This window comes from Macrobrachium nipponense, chromosome 36 (assembly GCF_015104395.2).
Source record: "Macrobrachium nipponense isolate FS-2020 chromosome 36, ASM1510439v2, whole genome shotgun sequence".
NCBI lineage: Eukaryota > Metazoa > Arthropoda > Malacostraca > Decapoda > Palaemonidae > Macrobrachium > Macrobrachium nipponense.
In genome coordinates, this window is record NC_087220.1 from 52,310,802 (window position 1) to 52,333,497 (window position 22,696).

A 22,696-nucleotide genomic window follows, 5' to 3' on the forward strand; every position below is an offset into this window, starting at 1 on the left:
CTCATTTGGTTGTTTATGGCTGTGCACATTTATGCAACAGGTATAACGTTAAAACAATACTTTCATCATTCTCTTAAACTTTTTGAACTTATTTAACTTGAAGATGCATGAAGATATGGAGGTAAAGAAGTTAGGTGATTGTAATTTGACCTCACTTAAGTGTAATATTTAATAATTCGGCAGGATAATTCATAAACAAAATGTGCAGAGCATTATTGGAACTACCAGGCATTTTAACAACATACACATGAAGTTTTGAGTGCAATTTTTCGGGTTTTGAACCGCGCTGTTCAGCAATTTTTCACGATAAAAAAATTCATAGACTCGTTGTTCAGCGATTTTTTGTGTTAATGAAATTTATAATTCAATTTACTGTTATTGCCTTGTACCAAATTCGCGATCATAAAACATGTGGATAACGAGAGTTTACTGTATTTCTTCTGTCAGATCAGCGTTGTAACCTGGAACATGCATCGTAAACCTGAAATAATTTCTGATGAATATAATTGAAAGGCTCTGTAACCTCGGAATATGATTGAAAGGCTCTGTAGCCTCGGAATGTCAGAATATAATTGAAAAGCTTTGTAACCTCGGAATGTCGTACGTAGAAACCGTCGTAAACTGGGGACTGCCTGTAATTAGTGAATATATCTTCTTGAAAAATTCCATGAATAGGATGTGTATAGTATAGGTTCCACAGAAAAAACGGTAAATATGTGAAGCTGCGAATCCAGAAAGGTGGTCGACTGTAATGAAGAATACAGAATTGTTGTAATAATTTAGACGTAGTTCGTTGTTCGCTTTGGTTTGGGAGAGAAAGAAGACCAATCATTTGGAATGAAAATAGTATTGGATACTGAATCAAAGTGGTAACTGTCAAACTTTTACTATGGTTGTCTGTTAAAATGTTTTGACAGTCTTTCTTAAATGCGACATTCCGTGGTCCGGGAACTCCCATTACTGGGATGATTTTGAATCCGCCACCATTAGTTATTAAGTGGCCACAAGGGTGGTGCTACTCATTTCACAATTTGGATTTTTCGAGGGTTATCGTAACTGAAGCTTGCTCCATAAATATAAAAGCGCAGTTTATTTCCAATGGAAACATTGTGTGAAACTAAAAAAATTACACCATACAAAAAAACTGTAATTTACATATACGGGCAGTCCCCAGTTTACGATGGGGTTTCTGTTCTTGAGACGCGTCGTAAGCCAGAAAATCGTCGAAAATCCTAAGAAAACCCTACTTTTAATGCTTTGGGTTTTTTTAAAACTATGTGAACTGCATTTGTATTGTATTTTTCATCAAAGAAACATTCAAATATTGATTATTTGGCATTTTTGAAGTCATATTTCTTCTGCCAGACTAGTGTCGTAAACCTGAAAATAATTTCTGATGAAAATAATTGAAAAGCGTAACATCGTAAGCCGGGGACTGCCTGTATACTCACATATCATCCAAACTCGTATATCGTGCAATCATTGAAATTTAGTCCAGAAACATGATTTCATCATACAGTATTCATCGTGCATAGTGTGATTCTTATTTGCGGTACTATATTACACTAGGCTAGGCTTTCTATGCCTATCTCAGTTTCAGTAGATACCACTGATAATGCATAGGCTATTATATCTGAGTTAGCTTTTAACTAATAAATAGTAGCCTGGAAGCAAAAGTTCATTAGGTTAAATATGAATCTCCATACATAAAATCAGGTGTACCAACTTATGACTTTTCTAAAAATTCATTACTGTATCTTGTAATTAACAACTACTTACTACTGCAATAAGACACGAATGAACCACAGCAAGTACTGACATAAACAATCTTGTCAAGAAACAGCTGTTTGCCGATATTATTTAGAGCTGTTGACTTCAATTTTTAATGGTGACTGCCATAAATAAAGCATAAAATAAATAAATACTTAGCCCTCCTGCAATGGAGAGAAAAGTGTTAAGAAAGTATGCCACTAAATTTACAGTTTTAGATGTGGCTGCTGAAACTATGTGCAGACTACAAAACTTTTTGGAAGAGGCAAAAGCATTATTAGATACTGGTTAAATCACACTTTGTTCATGAAACTTACCTGTCAGATATATATATAGCTGTATTTTCTGAAGTCCGACAGAAATTCAAAAACTTCCGGCACACACAGTGGTCGGCCAGGTGGTTAGTACCCATTCCCGCCGCTGGGAGGCGGGTATCAGGAACCATTCCCATTTTCTATGCATAATTTTTCTGTCGCCGGTGCTGGAAACACCTGTTTTCAGTACCTCCGTCTTAGGATTTTGGAAACTTCATGGCCGCTAAATATCCTAATTGTCTTTTGATTTATTGACTTGGATTTGTGGCTAGGCATACGCTATCTTAAATTGTTTTGAATATGATTCATTTTTGTATATCTGAATCTAGTTAGGCTAGTTTCAGAGGGTGTTGTCTGCTAAGATAGGGTGTGGCTACCGAAAGCTTCGGTAGTTCCGCACTCGATATGCACGAGGGCTATGTGTCTTGCTTCTTTGTTGAGATTTGTCATGTAAGGAGTGTGAGACTTTGTCTAATTCCGTAAGAAAGACGTATGATTCGTATGTACGCAATTAATCAGTAAACAAAGTCAGGGTAGGCTAACCTACCTGTAGACTTTATTTTGCCTAACCCTGTAGTATGGCCTACGGGCTATAAATATGTCTCGTGAGGTAATGCCTTTACGTTATAGATTCCATCTGTATCTTGGAATCTAAGGTGCTCGCTCTCCTATCATTGTGGTGAAGAGTGCTACTTCTGTAGTTGTTACTCCTAACCCTGTAATGTTGCCTTCGGGCCCTAAACAGTTTCTGTAGAGGGTATTGACCTTTCTCTGATACTCTATCGATTCGTAACTTAGAATCGAAAGTGCTGGCTTTGGAGAGCAAAAGTGAAGTGGCTAAGTGCAGTGACAGTGCCCCTTGTGTAGTGGAGGGTGCGTCAGATCGGCCTATTTCGCCTCTAGGCCGGGACCTCTGCTTGACTCCCAGGAACAGGGAGAGAGCATGTCGAAAGCCGAAGGAGGGTTACGAGGAACTCCCACCGATCTGACGTGCCTTCGGCAGACCTGAAGTTACTCCCAGGCTGCCAAAGTTGTGCCACGAATCCTGAAGGATTGCTTCTCGTCCTCCGAAGCGTCCTCCCTGCGCAGGGTTTGGAGCTTTCGGAAGGACTCGCGCCCTCTAAATAGAAGCTTTATAGAAGAGGACGTTTCACGTCCTCTCTCTCTCTCTCGTCATGCGTTGCAGTGAGAAGTAAGAAGGCGAACAGTCGCCTGAACTTGTGTACGTCTTTCCACGAGAAAAGGGAAAGCAAGTCATATTAGCAGGACGCTTTTGGAGCGCGGACGTCCTAGCTTTGTTGCTGTGAGAATAAGAAGGCGTTCCCTCGCCCCGTGTATTCTCACACGATCAACCCTTCACCTGAGACTGCTTTGTGCAGTCGGTTTTCTCTCCGAGATGTCAAATGCTCTTCCCTGAAGGCAGTTTCGCTTGCATTGACGCCTGTCAGGAGCGTGACGCTTTTCTGCACGCTTTTTTTTTTTTTTTTGACGCTCGGCTTGGACGGGACGTTCGGATGGACGCCAGGCGCGCACCAGTAGACGCCGAGGCCGAGCGCACGCCAGTGGATACCGAGCGCGAGCGGCGCGCCGAGAGTGCTCGCTGCTAGCCAGTGGACGCCGAGCGCAGCGCGCCAGCGCACGCCAGGTGTGTCGCCTGGCTGAACGTTTCTGTTGAAGTCTTCAAGCTGATTTGGGCCTAAAGATTTTTTACCTACTAACTTCGGTGATCCCTTCTACATCGCCTGCGAAGAATGTGAAGTAAGCAGTGCTTCGAGGAAGCTTAAAGTGAAAAGGCAACTTTGTTTTCGAAACCCAGCAAGACCACGGGTTTCGTGAATTATAGAGGTCTCTGTCAGTAATATTGCTTTTCGTAAAGTCCAGGATTGGATGGAGTTATGGAAAGCTCAAGGAAAGATATCTTTTGCTCTACCGCAGTCAAGACTTTGCGGTAAGGCAGCTATGGGTTATGTAAAAGCTCGACGTCCTGCACGTCAGGACTCTCGGCAACGTTCAGTAGGATTCTTGCAAAGGCACTCGTCAAAAGGAGGAAAGCGCAAGACAGGACTTCCTTTGCCATACTGCCAATAAATTTGATACGGGAGAGGAAGCTGGTTGGAGAGTTTCTTCCTCTTCCCAGGATAATTTTGCAAGCTTTTTAGCCCATCTGAAAAGGGCTTTTCAGATGATAGATTTTTGTTTAGTTCCTAGTCGGGACTACGCTGCCGAATTGAACATCGTCGTTCTACCTGTCGTAAGCCGTCTCTTAACAGGATTCTTGCCCCTTCCTCGTTTGAGACGGAACGAAAATCGAAAATAAAATGCTCGACTTCCTGGCTGGATTACGTTTTGTCAATTCAGTGAATTTCCCCCATTGACAATATACTATCGTTTTGTCAAGTAAGTGGGTATCCCCTCATTGACAAATTATCTCTTTGTCCCGTAAATGGGTTAGTTCTCATTGACAAACTTCTCATTAACTTTATATTGCGTAAGCGGATAACCTCTTATTGACAAGATTCGGAAGAGCTCTCATTCATCATTCGCAGACTCGTACAAGAAATAGACTTGTAGACTACGTCAATGAACGCTTATGTCCAATAACCTAAGAGCTTGAGCTGTCCGCTTCAATTCTCTTGAGTTTTTGTTTATGAAACTTGCCTGTCAGATATGTATGTAGCTGTATTTCCGAATTCAGCTATAGTATTATTATGTCCCCCTGCCAGGTAAGTATGAAAAAACTTTATTGCAATATAATATCATATTTTGCCTTGCGTTATTTTACTACTGGTTGGTTCAAGTCATATACGCTTGCTGTAGTTACCTCTTCGGATGGCAACCGAGAGGTCTATTGTCTATTAATTTAAGGACATTTAATCGTTACTCCCTGCAGCCTTCCAGGAGTTTCCGATTTATCTTTTACCGTTGTATGGTAGTGTTATGACGACACAAACGCATCTATATATTTAGCGTTTTCTGTTTCGCTTAAATATACCAGCTTGAGAGTCTCTTTATGCTAAAAATTACGGACCTATTTCTTCGTAGAATAGGTAGCTGGCAAGGCCCAACCCAGGCATAAAGTTAAGAGACGACGATCGTAAGCTGCTGCTGTCACTGTCCTCTCCGCCAGTCCACTGTCCAAACGAGGCAGTACCAGCTCGTTCGCTGTCATGCGCGGTAGGTTACGTCTCTCTCCCTGCGGGATGACTGACTAACCGTATCTCTGTGCTGGCAGTTACGTCTCTCTCTCTCCTGCGGGATTGACTGACTAACTGTATCTCTGCCCTACAATCACGGACTTTAGCCTAAGATTGAGGGGATTTCTTACATGAATGAATAAACATTGCATTCGTTTTGCCTTACTATGTTCTCAGAGATATCTCTTACTCCTTTCGGTGCTCGTTACCGCACGGTATAGGACTACGAGTCGACCGCACATTTCACTATTATATGCTCTCCTGCTTAGGCAAAGCGCAGCCTTTTTAGGGAAGTAAACATACTGTGTGAGGGAATGGATGAGCTTGCTGGGGACCATTTCCTTCCTAAAGAAGTTTGTTTCACTGAATAGACTGCAATTCAGACCTCTACAGTTTTTTCCTACCGGGAAACGAAACTGAAATTTTATTAAAGATCTAGGAATGATTCTGAACATCTCTCGGTGCGTTAAGTATCACTTGAGGTGATAGAAAGAAGGTGCCGGACATCTGGAGAGGGTTTCAGATGTCCTGGATCATAATCTGAAAGAAGTGGAAGCAACTCTGTCGTCCCTCCAGTCCTGGAAACGAGTTTTTTGGAACCAGTGTCCATATCAACTCTGATCTTCCACAGCTCTCTCATATCTTAGGAAGTATCTTCTCTCGGTCCCTGTTCGGGTGTTTACGAGAAAGAGCCTATTATAACAACAGGCGTAGAATGTAACGATCCTCTAGAGGTTCGTTACAGGATTGCAAAAGTCCGTACGAATCGTCTCGATCGACGGCAGCAACTACTGACTTCCGAGTGGGATCTTTCTTTAGAAGTATGTTGTTAGAGTTATGGACTTTAGGGACGTCCTTTCATACATCTCTTCGCTATGATATTGAACAGGGATGGATGTTTAGTCTCTTTTCCCCTTTTTCAAACGCTAGGAAATGTAATAAGATGATTTATACCATCACAGGGAGCGACAATGACGCTAATCGCCCCATGTTGGCCTTCAAGATCCTAGATTCACAGAGGTCACGTCCTTCCAGGACCTTTTCCGAGAGAGTCGGTCTACTTTAACACGAAAGGTACCTTATAACCTCTCCGCTCTGAGTCCTGACTACGTTCAGACTATCGAGATGTTGACAGCATAAGATTGCCGTCTTCCCTTTCCGTTTGAAGAATGGGATAAGCTGGCAGTCACAACTATTAAAGAATACGCAAATATGTTGTTGACGGCCTTTGGGCTCAGAGATTTGCTTCTGTCAAACAACAAAGCCCTTCACGATCTTTGAGTTCTGTGGAATCTCGAAACTCGCTCACCATCTACTTTTTGTCTCACTGTTTTCTCGGAGTCAGACACTCGTGCGAGATCAGGAGACACATAGTAGCCCTGAGTTTCTTGTTGACGAAGTCGGTTGCGTTTACACACCCCCGATGATCGTTTAACATGAGACCAGGTTGGACTGTCAGGCATTCGTCCTTCGGGACTGAATCGCCTTTTTGCTCCTCGCTCCTTTCTCCTGGCACCAGAAGCTCGAGTCAGGAGTGGCTCAGGAGTTGATTCGAACTAACGACGTTGGGTTGCGTTCATACCCCAAGGTTTGCTTAGCTTGAATCGCCCAGGCAGTCCAGACACTCATCCTTCAGCGAAGAATAGTGCCTTATGGTCTTCAGGGTACAGCCTTGCTGTCTTGATGCGTCTGACTGGTCAACTGGTCGGTCACCTGACTTTAGTACAGACTGACTGACTGTGCATGTCCAGAATCGAAGCTTTCAATATGGAACTTAGACATAGTCTGAAGTTCTTGATGTCAAAGCATTCGAACATCTCCTACCTGTTCACTTCTTGAACCAGTGATCAGGAAGGCCTTTTTCTAACCACCCTAGATACGACAAAGAGGGTTAGTGAGGTTTTCAGCCATCGTCTGAAGTTTTGGCATTAGAGAACACAAGGCGGTGCGTTCTCTAAGCCTTCCGTTGTGGCCTAAGAATGGAAACCCGTCTTGTTCTTGGGCCAGGAGCTTGGAATCAAGGATGGCACAAGTTATTGGGCAGGAGCCAGAGAGAGTCCTGTGCCCTGTCAGGTCTCTCAAGTTTTATCTACATAAAACTCAAGAAAGTCGAAGTCGTACGGACAATCTGCAGTGTTCCGAAAAGACCAGACTTGCCCATATCGAAGAACACCCTGGCTTTATTGTTAAGGAGTTCTTTCAAAAAAGCTCCTTCATTGTGTTGGCACAAAGATTTGAAATCTTTTGATTTGAATGCTCACGAGGTGAGGGCGCGGCCTCGGAAGCATTTCAACAGAGCATGGCACTCAGCAACATCCTGAGTACCATGTGTTTTAGCGAAGCAACTCTGTGTTCAATTCACACTCCCTGCGAGATGTGAAGATGGCATATGAGATCTGCTGCTCGCTAGGGCCATACGTGTCTGCAGACACAATCTTGGGGGCAAGTAGTACCACTCATCCTATCTGTAGAAAATGGTTAGGAAGAGCTCTTAATTTAGTAGTTGAGTCGCCGACAACGGTGACTTCTTAACTCTTAAGCCTTAGTTAACACCACCTTAACTTTGGCTAGGTTGGTCAGGTGGTGATATATATTTTTATATATATATTTTTTTACTTCTTAGCCCTCATGGTATGGTCAATATGGTCTAGTCACGTCGTGGTCTCGCCCCTGTTGACAGATCATCTGGAGTGCACCAGCTATATAGGTCTCTACCTCGCTGGCAACTCTAGTAGCACAAGCAGACTTACGTGGCAATAACCACGAAGCCAGCAATGCTAACAGGTGGAACCAAGATGTAAATCATCTGCATGCATTTGTTTCCCAAAATCCTTCTATTCTGTCCCTTCCCACCTCCAACGGTGGGATTCAGCTATATATATATCTGACAGGTAAGTTCATGAACAAAATGATATTGTTATGATACAATAAAGTTTGTTCATACTTACCTGGCAGATATATATAATTAAGTACCCACCCACCTCCCCTCAGGGGACAGTGGAAATAAAATTATGAATAGAAAATGGGAATGGTTCCTGATACCCGCCTCCCAGCGGCGGGAATGGGTACTAACCACCTGGCCGACCACTGTGTGTGCCGGAAGTTTTTGAAATTCTGTCGGACTTCAGAAAATACAGCTATATATATATCTGCAGGTAAGTATGAACAAACTTTATTGTATCATAACAATATCATTTTTACTTCATTTAACCTTACATTTGTAGTATAAAGTAAAGATGCGTTTTTTAACTCCAGCTTTGGTAATTTTACAAAAAAAACAAATTTCCAAAATGTTTCATGTAGGAACTAATGGCTGTGGTGATGTCAGTAAAACATAGTCAGCTGGTGATTTTAAGAATGTAAACGTTATCAGAATGCAAATAATGCTTGAAATATAATTGCATAAAGCAGTGGTTCTTAAACTGGCAGGGTGGCCCCCTAGGGGACATCAGTAGTTTCCAGCAATTTAACAAGAGTAAGAAACTATTACTATCAGAAGTTCATGAAAAAAGGCAAAAGTATAGCTTTATAACATTATTTTCCTATATGTATAGTCTATACTATTCTAGTTAGACTTGTTGGGTGTACCGTGTTTAGATGCAAGGGGGCCGTGGAGGAAGGACCCACTCTGAAGGGGTCATGGTAAAAACAAGTTAAAGAATCGCTGGCATAAAGTATGAACAAGAAGTTTTCATAAAATTAGAAGTGCTGGAAAACATTGAAAGATGCCAGATCAGAACTCCAAAGAGGTTCAACTCTGATAATCCGAAGGTTAAACATTTCCTGTAAGATGGTAATGAAGAAAGCCAGAATTTTGCTATGGAACTAAACCCAACAAATGACAGTGATTATGTATTCATAAGCTTTGTTCCTACTTTTTTTGCCGATTTCTGTCATTCAGGATTTTCTGTAGTTCAGCAATAACCTGGTCTTGAGGGAGCTGGTTTAAAGAGGCTGGACTGTACTAAAACAAACAAAAAATGTTAAAGGATGAATTTATTTATCATCTTTTATGTATTATACACTGAAATTTTTAACTGCAAATGTTATATATGCAAACTGATATTTTTAACTAAAAACAAAATGTAAAACAAGTGGGATCCCCTTGTGTTAATTTAGTGTTTCTAAATGTGAACAGTAGACTATTTGAAGCTGTTTTGTTGGTTTTGGTTCTGAAGTTTTGTTTCTGGAGCATGCAGAAGAGACAAGATAGTCTGTTTTTAAAAGTTGCGACATATTTATTAGATTTTGAAAACTTATCTTTGAAGCTGTACATGAATAGTGTGTCAGGTCAAGCATAAATGTAATTGAGAGATTTTGAATGGGTTTGTCACTTTGAACTGTAAGTATATAATATACATTGTTGCTATTAAATATCACATGATGAGTGGAGAGAGAGTGTAAGGTTATGATAAATGGGATTTGTATGAAATATTGGGTTTCAGAGGTAATGCGGTCAGATGAAAATACCTTTGTAAATCTAACACAAAAGTTAAATACGTATTAGATCAGTTGTAATTAAAGACAACTTGAGATTTACAGAGTATACAAAGATACTTCTCAAGTAATGGACACCTTTCCAAGTTTAGATTTAATATGAAAATTATTATAGCTACTTAAATGAGAGCACCCAGTCACATTCAGACAGAAAATTGGATTATGGTCCAATTAAATTTGTGGGACTTTTAGGTGGGATGGGTTAAAAGGAAATGGTAGTAAGCAGTGCATCTGTATCATTTCTAGTAAGCTACACTAGGCACACTGAGCAGTACCCCCAGTAGAATATACTAAGTGATATTTGCAAATGTTTCATATTGTAAATCACTTGATTTCTGTACAAGTTGTATGAAATTTAATTATCCAAGACATGTCTCCTTCTTTGGTAGCCTTATTACTACAATATTCCCCCTATCACTTAAGCAGGACACTAGACGTTACATTAGGTTCTTTGCAACATCCCTTCAGCCCCTGCAACCCCTTTTCAGTCCTTTTACTGTACCTCCATTCATAATTCTTCCATCTTACATTCTACCTTCTAATAGTTGTTTCATACTCCGGCACTCCTCTTGTAGCTAGTGCCACGTTGGTATTATGTGTTACGTGCTCACCTACCAATTCAGTAGGCCCGAGTGCAATTCCCCGCTCTTCCAATGTGGAATCAGAGGAATTTGTTTCTGGTGATTAGGAATTCATTTCTCAATATAATGTGGTTTGGATCCCACAATAAGCTGTAGGTCCCGTTACTAGGTAACCAATTGGTTCCTAGCCACGTAATAATATCTAATCCTTCGGGCCAGCCCTAGGAGAGCTGTTAATCAGTTCAGTAGTCTGGTTAAACTAAAATATACTTAACTCCTCCAGTTGCACCATTAAAACCTTCGTTACCCTCAATTTCCTTGTCGTTGCTGAATTGCCTCAGGTCCTAGCCTTTGGCGTAAATTGGATGTTCCATTCCACTGCTATATTTCTGTTTAGAAAAATCTATTCAACTCATTTGTTCTCACTGCCTAGCCAGAGTTTGTTGTGTATAAGAAGAATTTAGGGTTTTTAACTGTAAATTTAATTTCATAAGTTAAAAAGAATGCCAAAATATTTCTAATGGAAATGAATTATTGCCGAGTTGATGTATGCAAAATTAATTTGCACATCTGAGAACATTGTAAATTTGATTTTTCCAGTGTTTAGGTATAATACACATAGCTTATATCATTCTATTTTATTTTTGATGATCTATAAATGCAAAGTAAGGTGCATTGAATGCTGGTTTTCTTGTGCTTATTTATGGTTATATTTCATGAGGAAGTCACAATTTTTCTTGGGTTTTTTTTTTGAGAGAGAGTTTTCATCATTTGGGTACTGTAAAGAGCTGGATATTAAACTAGAATTATTTTGCTGTATTCTGATAACTTTTTTGGCTCCGCAGGTGAAAACTACAGCACCACGACGGTACTGTGTACGGCCAAATTCTGGTTTGGTGGAGCCCCATGGGGCAGTTAGCGTTGCGGTTATGCTTCAGCCTTTTGATTATGATCCACATGAGAAGAACAAACACAAGTTTATGGTGCAAAGTCTGTTTGCCCCAGAAGGAGAAGTTAATTTAGATGGGCTGGTAAGTTCAAAGCTGTATTATCAGTGTGGTCTTTAGTGTGTTTAAATAAGAGTTTGATCACATCCAGGGGTTTGTATAGCCTCGAAACCTTGTGATTGAAGTATCTGGTTTTGTAGGAAAAGTATATGTTATTCCTACTCAATCAATCTGTTTATATATATTTTACGAGCACTATTGGATGTCAGAATTTACTTAAAATTTACTTTCTCTAGTACTCATAAGTGCATAATCATAAAACAAACCAAAGAATTGAGCCCATTGGTGAAACTAATACAATCTAATCAGCATAAGGTATTGTATGCAAATTTAATAATAGCTGTTCTGTAAAGTAGGTACTATTATCAAATTATGAACATATTTATTTTGTATGTGGTTACCTCTGGATATTTAAAATAGAAAATAGATTTTTTTATTAGTGCTAAATTTCCCATCCCCAATCACTTGATTCTTTAAAAAATCTCATTTAATGATATCAATCACTTCAGTATTTTGTTTGATGGTTATATAACTGTTAACTGCTACAGGTCTCTTGTTTTTATACTCAACATCCATTCTACAAATAAAGGCCAAAAGTAGGTCTCAAAATACTACTCTGTAGATGGTACGACACAATGTTTTTAGGTTGAGAGAAAATGTGAACATCAACTATGCTGCCAGTGACACAAAAAACTAAATTGACAACCTCGCGCTTGCTCTTCAACATGAAAGTCGTGAAATGTAAAAAGAGCCCTATCGTTTAGCTCAAAGGCATTGTCACAGAAGTCAGTTTGAATGAATCTTGACTCAAATTAAGGTTATGTAATCAGAGATTTTGGTTGTGGCATGTCATGATAAAATTTTGGGCAGTTCTGTTTTAGAAGTGTGGAGTATTTACGTTTGCTCTTTTATTTGAAGGGTTAATTCATACATGTACTTTTAACATTCATATACATATAGTTTATTGTAGTACACTATCCAGGGTACAAAAATGAGGGATTTGGTTTTTGCTTAGTTGAAATCAGCATTTGGATTTCTGTCAGTTGAACGATATAAGTTGTAAAGGGTATTCCAGATGTGTCTTCATATTTTTGTAAAGTCATTTTAAATAATCCCCTAGTTTGCAAGTCATCATTAGAGTGCTTGGTTTTTAACCAAGAAATAACCATTTTACATCCTCCAGGTGAGGTTGGCAGATTGGGTGAATTCTTAGATCTATGTTGAGATATTTGCTAGTGTTGATAGTGATTTATATTGAATGTTTTCTTGATAAGTTCACTAATACACAGTGTTTTTAATTAATGAAGTTGATCGTTTCAGTTTAAAGAAGCTGATCAGAGCCAGTTGATGGACTCCAAACTTAGGTGTGTATTCGAGTTGCCAATGGATGCGCCACAACAGAATAATCTTGATGCATTGCCCACGCCACAGCCACAAGTCGAAGTTCCCAAACCATCGCCAAAGGTTTGTTGTCTTTGTTCTCTACTGATTCGTAGTTTTTTCTAAAATGGTAAAAACTGATTCTTGGAAGATGTTATACTTAGTAAAAAAAAAAAATTGAAAATGTTGTACAACATAGTGTTTACTTGTATAAACTTTTAACTGGTCACTGAATTTTCATTTCATTCATTTAATCACCAGTGTAGGGTCCAGTTTTTCTATCTTTTTGTTCTCAGTAGCTTAGTGAAAGATGCTAAAGATATTAAGAGTCAGTGTGTGTACAGCAGTAAAGAAGTTAAATATTATCTAAGAACCTTTAAAAAAAATTTATTGTTGTTGTACAAGATGCTAATTGAATATTTAGTGTCTAGTTATTTTATATGTATATACCAATTTTATATTTTATAGGCTAATAACATTGAGGCAGAGCTCAAGAAGGCAGGTGAAGAAATCAAAAGGCTTCGGGAAGAAATAAGTTCGCTTCGTCAAGATAACCTTCAACTAAAGGTAAGGCATCCAGAACCTTATTTTTCCTTTCAGTATTATTATTTGTATTTTTTTTTATTAATATGTCTATATTGCCTTTGAAGTTTTACATTAACAGGTGGTGGTATACTGACTTGAATTGGCTAGCCACCTTGTTAAATACACCATTGATTTTGCTGTTCTTATTGTTGATATTTTGACAGGAAATCTTTGCACTGTTATAAGATTTGAGAGAGTTGTTGCCATTAGTGGCTGTGTCAGTGAACCCAACACTTAATTATAAATGGTCTTTTTGCCATTTGTAAAATATTGGTGGTCAGTTCAGTGGCTTAAGCCAAAATTTTTTTGCAAATTTTGATGGGAAAACTTTTGACTGTAAAAGTTTTGGTTGAGCTGTGGCAAAAAAGAAAAGTTGCCTTTTGTCAGCCTATTCTCCATCTTATTGGGATGTTTTCTCCGACAGGTCGAGTATAGCAAGACTGTGGAGAAATAGAAAACTTTCTCAAGTATTCTATATTCTAAAAGTTTTTGTTTGATTTCCTTTTTGTGATTGCTCTTGCTGTCAACCATGTATACCTTATTCCAGTCTTTGATTGGAGTATATGTGAAACACTGCTTATCCATATATTGCCTGTGGTAACACTGTGTATTGGGTATATTTTACTAAAATACCAAAATGAACACTACAGTTTTTTGTCTGTCATTTAATGCATTAACCAGTTTAATGGTAGGTAATGTAATAGGTTCTGCAGTAGCTCGTGAAATTAGGGTGTAAGAGTTCCGATGTATGTTTTGAAATTTCTTGCTTTGTCAGGTGTTAGATAATAGGATCTCAGCAAATACACCTACCATCAAGAATGTTGATGTCCATCTTTTTTATGCACGTGATTTATTTAAGACTTATCAAGAGGAAATGGAAAGCATTTTTCTATAGTCATGATTATGCAGGGTTTACACGCTTGATTAGTAGCTAAGGTTTTCTAGGGCTTCCATATTTGCTGATGTTGAGGGTAATCATGCACCATCAGTTTTCTTTGTTGATTTATGAAATTTAGAAAGACCAGAAAATATTGAAGAATATAGAGATCTCTAAATTTTTAAAAGTACGTACAGTTAAAAATATAGAAGTGAACAAAATTTTTACTCTAACAACAAACTGCAGCCAATTCTGATGTAGTGTATAGAGTCTTGAAATAGTTGATGATGTTTTTGCAAATGATGCAAAAAACTGTAAATAATGTAAAATGCTAGCCTGTGTTGGAAAATTTGCCCCTTGAGTACTTATGTGAAACAACTTAAAAAGGAAATAAATGTAGTTGCATATAGTTGTCATTAAAATTAAAACATTAATGTATGCCTGTGTAAATATGTGTTGATCTTGTCTGAATGTGGTTTGTGCTTTGATAATATACTAAGATACTTGCAACTAATCCTCATCTAGACAAATGCACTGACATATGTATGCCACTCATTCATTTATTATTGTACAAAGGAATTTTAGGTTTGAAAATTGCTCTCTCCCAATCAAGCATTGTCAATAATCAGAAGACAAGTTTAGGCTAAAATCATCACTACTGTAGAACCCCAGACCTCAACTGTATCAGAAGTTGATATAGTCGGGTTTCGACACCAAATTTTGAGTAAACTTTCCATTAGAGTTTGAACAAAATTCCAGAATTCGACCAGAGTGTCCTTATGATGTTTGTGAACAGAACTGTTTCAGTCAACCTCCACTAGTCGGTGTGGTTTGTGGTGTCTTGTGTTACCAGATCTCTGATGCTAAACTGCATATGAAATTATGCTAATATGCTACATCTATTAAAATATGCTTTTGGGTAAAATTACGCTAATTTTATGCTAACTTAGATATCGCTTCTCATTTGTTGCTAAACTCTACATGAAAGTGTGCTAGATCTATCAGAATTATCCTAATGTTATGCCAAATTAGATCTCACTTCCCAGTATATATGAAATTATGCTGTTAATATGCTAACATGGTTCTCACTTCCCATTTAATGCTAAACACTACAAGAAATTATGCCAAATATATCAGTTATGCTGATATTATGCTTAGATCTCACTTCAATTTGATGCCAAACTCTGTGAAATTATGCTAAATCTATCAAATTTATGCTAGTGGGATGACAGTTAATTTTATGCTAACAGATCTCATATCTCATTTGATGCTGAACTCTATAGGAAATTATGCTAAATCTATCAAAATTATGCTAGTGGGATGACAAAATTGTGTTAATGTTACGTTAAATTAATATTTTATCTTAAAAGTGAATATAAATATATAACACATATAAATACTAATAAAAGTGAATATAAATATATAACATATAAATACGATTGGCCATTAAATATGAAAGTTGATAATCATATTTACAGGAAATATTTTATGGACCTTAGCATGTTGATGGAAAGATTAGATTTGGTGCAGTCACCTGCTTTCTTGATACTTTCACTGCATATTAGTTCATTTGTCAGTGAAACATTTGACACTTTTTTTTCTTTCTTTCTTTTTTTCTTCTTCTTCTTCTTCTTCTTCTTCTTCTTCTTCTTCTTCTTCATGGAAGAAATGCACTCACAGTCTGCATATGGTAATGGTTAGCAAGGCTCGAACTAACCATGGAAGAAGAATAGGATATTTATCACTTAGATAAACTTTAACCCAGAATGACTGCATCGATGTTTTCATAAAGAAAACTGTCAATATTATTACTTGTAATTAATTAGTGCACGTCATTCACAATCCAAATCCTGTTGTTCATTCTTCAAGATTAGGGATTTTGTTTTGCACTTATATCATGAAACTCGGACATTTGTGATGCATCAAATCTGTGGTTAGATTTTCTTTTGACAGATTGATAAACTTAATTTATTAAATATTACATACGATATTGTATCAGATGAAGTCAGGTATGTTTACTTTTAATGATTCTACGTATATTTATGCCAAACTTCACAAAATTATGCTAAATGGTCGTTATGCCAAATATTACGCTACACAACGAAATATACCTCAAATATACTAAAAGCATCAAATGATGCATCTGGTAACATTGATGGCGGTGTGCTGCGCTTTGTTTAAAACTTGATCACTCTGCTGTTATTGTTTTGGTTTAATGGTATGTGCACGGTTTTCGCTTTTACAGGATTTCCTTGGTGTAAGCAAGCATCCATCCTCGATTTCTTTTAGACGGTCCTAGTCTAAAAACTATGCACACACACACGTATGCATTTTGTAGTAAATGCAATGTTTGTGTGAGGTTTGGTAGCGAGAAAAATGTGTCATAAAAATCAATTAATAGTAAAGTATGAAAAATATACAAAGACTTTCGAACACTGTTCTGAGGTTTGGTATCATAAAAATCCACAATCAATAGTGAAGGATGAAAAATATACATAGGCTTTCAACATCAACAGTGTTAGTGTAAACACTGAAGGGTGTTCGAAAATCTTTGTAGATTTTAGTAATATTCTTTATTATATAATTAGGGATTTTTATGACAGATTGTTCTTCTCGACATTGTGAATTTCTTCACAAGTAAAAGCAATGTTTAGTACTTGTGGTGTTCAGTAACGAACGCAATCTTTACGCTTTGTTAAGCTTCCTGGTAAAGAAGTACTAGTTTGTTATTTTGCCGCTGTAGAAGACACATTCCTATTTTACAAGGATATTATATGAAGAAAGTTTTAATATCTAACATTTATTGAAAGAAATTTTAAAATGATTTGGTACTTACGGTATTGTTTACATCTGCTCATGCCACACGCTGCCTACGTTATGTAGGCAAAGTTTCGTAAGTTATGATAAATATAATTTGGCGTAATGTTAACATTTTGTTAATTTACTGGGTATACTGTAATAGTTAGGGTTGTTCTTCAATGTTTAATTGGTTTTATTGGTAGAAACAAGTTTTATGCCTACCCGTTACTCTGCATTCTGTGTAGTAGTAGTAGCTAGCCTGTTTTGTGTAATAAGGCAAGGTAAGGGTAGTAGTGGATGGTCAGGAGTGGATTAACCCATTTTCAGTCATTTTTTATGGAAAGTATTGACTCAGATCTTGAAAAAATAGAATTTCGGTGCCTATTTTGGAACAGATTATTGTTGAGGTCTGGGGCTGTACTGTTTATTTTGACTTTGCTTAAAGAAAAGTGAGCAAGTTGAACTCAGGAGCCAGTCTACATAATTTCCTTTCAAGTCAAATGCTTCAAGTTTTGGCCAATGGAGTAAAATCCAAACCTGCCTGTGTCCTATCAGTTGTCCCATAAGATTAGTCCTCCCTTCTGTTCTCTGTATTATCATGACCTTTTGATATTAGGAGGAACTGCATAGCATGTATGTTTTTTGCTGATGATTGTCATGTTTCAGCCATGGATAGAGGAAACTATTGATAGTCTCACAGTAAGAAAATGTAGTTGTGCCATTGGCCCAGAGAAACAAGGTGACCATTCTTTAATGAGCATAGATTTTAGCATGCGGCCTGTGAGTAAATCAGGTTATTTTACATGATCTGGATGGAAAGACTGATAAACCAAGTGAAAGACCTGAAAGTCAGCAAGTCTTACAATCTAACATGGTCTACCCATATTTATGCGATCACAGCATACTTGTCATAAGCATTTGGCATAGATACTGAGAACATATTCAAAAGGAGCTAACACCCTATGTATGCAGGTGACATTGGTTAGACCAATTATGGACTATTCCTCCCCTGTATGGTCTCCACACAAGTAACTATGGCTGCAGAGATTTATAAAGGACACAGTATGCAATTTCATTTGCATGACTTTCCTTACATTGATAGACTGAAGGTGATGAAACTATTTATAATATTGGACAGCACATGTATGAATGCTAAAGATATAGTACATCAATAAAATCAAAGAGGGCTTGATTTTTAATCTACCAACTCTTATAAAACCAGACGTGTTGGTTCCATGGCAATATCTCTCTCTCTCTCAAATTATAGCTATGTTGAAACTGCCATAAGGTTGGACAGTGCATTGGGAAGAGATTCATTCTCTCTCTCTCTCTCTCTCTCTCTCTCTCTCTCTCTCTCTCTCTCTCTCTCCTCTCTCTCTCTCTATTGACCATTGATGATATGTTTGGAATTTATGTTTTTGAAGTATGAATTAAAGCCTATACTTCAAAGGTACAGCACACTTATTAAAAAAAAAGGTATCAAGTTGAGGTATGCAGGCTACAACCCTATTCTCCCCTAGTCTGTAAATCGAAAGGGTGTAGGCCTCCTGCCCCCTAATATTATAGGAAACCCGTGGGTCCCCATATTGTGGGTAGCCCGTTTGTACCTATAGAAACACTTCCACATAGATGTCAACTCCGAAAGTTAAAAAAAAAATGAGGGGGTATGAAAAAGAGTGGTTATTATGGCCCCCTTAAAAACAACTCACAAATTTTGGAATTTGGGACAGTCCTTGAATATCAGATTTTGACTAAAATCTTCCTTTTTTGGGGGAGGGGAGTCTATGCTAAAAATTTGGTAGCTGTCGACTCCTAAAGTTGTAAAAAATAAGGGGGTATGAAAAGAGGGTTTTGAACCCCTTAGAAACGGCTCTTTAATTTTGGATTTTTACTAAAACCTTCCGGTGTGGTAAAAATTTGGTAGCCGTAGCTTCAACTCCAAAAGCTGCATAAAATATGGGTGTATTAAATTGGGGATTTATGACCCCCCTTAAAAACTGCTCTCAAATTTGGATTTTGACTAAAGCCTTTCTGTGGAAGAGTGAAGTCTAGTACAAAATTTGTAGCCCTAGCTTCAAATCCAAAATTTGTAAGAAATGAAGTGGTATGAAAAAGGGGGTTAACACCTTAGAAACAGGTATCGAATTTTGGTTATAAAAATGCATTGTATATATTGTGTCCTTCAAATGATCTGTCCAACTTTCCTGACTCGTCAAATGCCAGTTTTCAATAGTGGCAAGTTTATGAGCATTCCTATCACTGCAGATACCAAGAACACCTGTATTTGAGATGTTAAGTGGAAATGGAGTATACCAAATCAAAAGACCTCTAGTTGAATTGACCATACCAACTTTTACATGTACAAAGCACATAAGGCTCATCCCTGAATATGTGACTTTGTAATCTTCTGAATAACTGTGAGCAAGAGCTTTTAATAGTTATGGATCAGGATTTGAGTTGTTCGTATTATCCGTAGTTCTGATGGGATAACTAATTCTGTCTTTGAGGGAGACTACAAGAGGTGAATAGTCTTTATTTGGGTACATTTTCCAAAGAACTAAAGTTGTTTTTGCAATTGTTTTCTTTTTCCATGAGACTGCTTGTCAGGATGCCCCCCCCCCGCCCCCCCCCCCCCCCTCTCCTCCTCTCTCTCTTCTTTTTCTGCTTTTTTGTATCTTCCAAGGAATTTTGCTCCCCCCCCCCCCTCTCTCGTCTCTCTCTCTCTCTCTCTCTCTCCTCTCTCTCTCCTCCTCTTCTTCTCTCTCTCTCTCTCTCTCTCACAGTTACATCCTTGTAACAGAACAGCCATAAAAACTGTATAATAAAAGCCCAATTCTACCCATAATGACCACTACATCTGTCAGAGGTGTACCTTTCTTTGTGGAATTTGCACTAGAGACTTTTGGAAGATGATTAGTTTACTTACTTTGTCATTGGAAGATGGTTAGTTTGCTTTTAAAATGCTGCCTTTCCTGGAAATGTTGATTTGATCATTGTTTATGCATGATCTGCAATGACAGTTTTCACTGTCTTCTTTCAAGTTCTTGGTTTGTTACCCCTGTTGGTATGAAGTGTAATTTGCCCACTCTGCAGTCTTCTGTTGCTTTCATAGATGTTTTAACAAATATTTATTAAATCTCATTGTTACCTACGATGTAAATCTTGGATTTGTAATGTTTTTGAGCTAAAATTGGTACTAGTCCTGTAAGTGCTTGTCAACTGGGTTTTGGCTTGACTCTGGCATAAAGAGGATTCAAAAGGAATTTGACTGTCGGGTAAGATAAGTTGAAAACAAAATAAGAAAAAACAGTTCAGCAATGTACACTGCACTTGTCTTCCAGATTTTGTTCCCAAGTGTATATTTTCTTAACATAATTGAGATATAGTTGTACTGTTTTGTATATACTGATAGATTTTAAAATATAGTTTTGCATTGAAGTAGATAATGAAAGATTGTATAATAATTAAAGGAAAATTTTTAAATATAAATGAGGATGGCTCATCATATGATGGAAGACTTGCTTCCTAGAGAGTGAGAGGACAAGAATAATCTGTGATGATTACCACTGAAACCATCCCACCCGAGTACCAATAAATCTGCTGTCAATATTGGCTTTTAGGTTTTCAGACATGTCTTTAAACTCTTTTCTTTAAAGTGAAATGTTAGAAATATTTAGGCTGATGCTATAAATTCTGGATGAGTGCACCTCAAAGTGGTCATCAGTAGTATGAGTGTCAGTGATTGTAGTAGGCATTTTTTTAAATTTAATTATATAGTTTATTCATTGTTACTGGAGTTAATCTTTACTTTAATGTAAAAAAGAAAGAGTGGAAAGTTTTAGGGCACTTGTCTAGTGCCATAAAATTTGTGATTTATGGCACCATAAGCCAAGTTCGGTTATTGGGCGCTATAACATAACCTAACATTCGAGGTTTTTTTTTATAGGTTTGGGTGGGTTATATATAATTATTTTAATTATTGTTAATATAATGGTAATAATTAACTGAATCAGCAAAGGAAAGAAATAATACTCATAATTTTGACTACATATTTGCAGCTGCCCTACAAGAATATGCTAAGTATCAGTTGGCAGTGTATAAATAGAAAAATTTTAAATACAGTACAACAGATTACTAAAGATCTTGTCATATGTTGTTTCCCTCACTCACTTAACTGATGTTTAAAACTTCATACAAAATTTTTTTTTTATATTACAGGAGGATTCCATTAGGCAGCGTTCATCACAAGTTCCCAGTGAGAAAAGGAATGTCGTGTCTAGTGTTATTCCCCAGCAGGAGACTCAACAGGCTAATCCTATGATGCATTTGGTTGCTGCATTTATTATTGCCTTGGTGGGCTATATCTTGGGCAAGTTCATACTTTGAAGAACTCCTTGCACTCCATCCCAGGAAGAATAGGTAGCAATCGGCAAATTTTCTACCAACATCAGCTGTCCTCCTATGATAAAAATGGAGGATGAAGATTACCCAAGTTTGGGTGAACAGTTGCTAGCTGGGTATAAAATACAGTATATCTATATTAGCTATGGTATGCCTTCTATTTTAGTATAAAGTGGAAATTAGCCCTCTCTCCTTTTTAATTTAAGTTTTTTTTCTTTTGTATAGGAGTTTTATTAGAAAAATGCAAAGTTATCCAAAATCACACACAAAACAGCCCACACCACCACCTTCACCTGCAGCTGTTAAAAGAACTTTTCAGCAAAATCCATTGAGCTGAACAAATAAAAAGTTGTGACATGTTCATGTTTTCCAGAATAACCCAGTTAGCTTTTGCTTTAATGTGTAACACTTAGGCATTATGAGCAATGGAATTAGTTAGAGCCTTCAAAAGTGTAAGAAAAAATGTGGAAAAAGTGTATTATATTTTGAATTATTTATTTGAAGGAAAAATTTTTATTTGTAAGGATTCATGTTGAATGTTGATTTTATACATAAATGCGCAATATGAAAGCATTGCATTTTTGGTGATCAAGTCATCATCACTTTGCCTGTGATTAGTTAAAAACTCACATTTATGAGTAATTAATGTGCTCTTTTATATACTGTATATCATTTAGTAATAGTCCAATTTGATGTTCAGTTTGCTAGGGAAATTATATACAGCTATTGTTAAAAATCTAAATTTCATTTCAGGGTTTTTTCGTTCATATAGTATTTTTATGCTAAAATTACCTAGCCATATACAATTCCATTAAGAAGTTATAAGGGACAGGTTTTGTCATAATAGCTTCTCCAGATATGTTGTATTTCATTATAATTCTTTTCTAACTTGTGCAATCCATGTCATGGATGAAACTTCTCTATATCTTTATTTTTTTTTCCTCATGTTTTTGTTTCCTGTAGGAAGCATAGTACAGTATATACTATACATTGTTTACATTTTTTTGTACGCAACTTTTAACAAGGGTCATGATTTAATTAGATCTAGTTCACCCTGTTCTGGTCATTGTTTTTAATTTCAAGTCATTCAGTTTAAGACAAAGTCTTCACAAGAAGAAAAAAGGGAATATGTGCAGGAATTTTTGTCTCTTTACCCTTGCCTCCAGGTCTGTTGTTGTTGTTGTGCAGGATTTATGAAAGGGAGACCTGAACTTGGAATGAAAAAATAACAGCATTCCTGTTTACCATAGGGTATATAGTATACAGTATATAAAATATATATATATCATTG

At 37.3% G+C, this 22,696-nt stretch overlaps 1 protein-coding gene across 1 annotated transcript in view; it reads left to right on the plus strand.

The window, feature by feature from the left end:
• The window catches only part of LOC135203446 (vesicle-associated membrane protein-associated protein B-like), a 32,431-nt gene extending 10,901 nt beyond the window's left edge, over positions 1-21,530 (plus strand). The window contains exons 2-5 of the mRNA XM_064233172.1: positions 11,202-11,387; positions 12,684-12,827; positions 13,212-13,310; positions 21,223-21,530. Coding sequence (XP_064089242.1) covers positions 11,202-11,387; positions 12,684-12,827; positions 13,212-13,310; positions 21,223-21,390 — 597 coding nt within the window. The 3' untranslated portion in view covers positions 21,391-21,530. The remainder of the gene's footprint in view (positions 1-11,201; positions 11,388-12,683; positions 12,828-13,211; positions 13,311-21,222) is intronic.
• Positions 21,531-22,696: the final 1,166 nt, after the last annotated feature.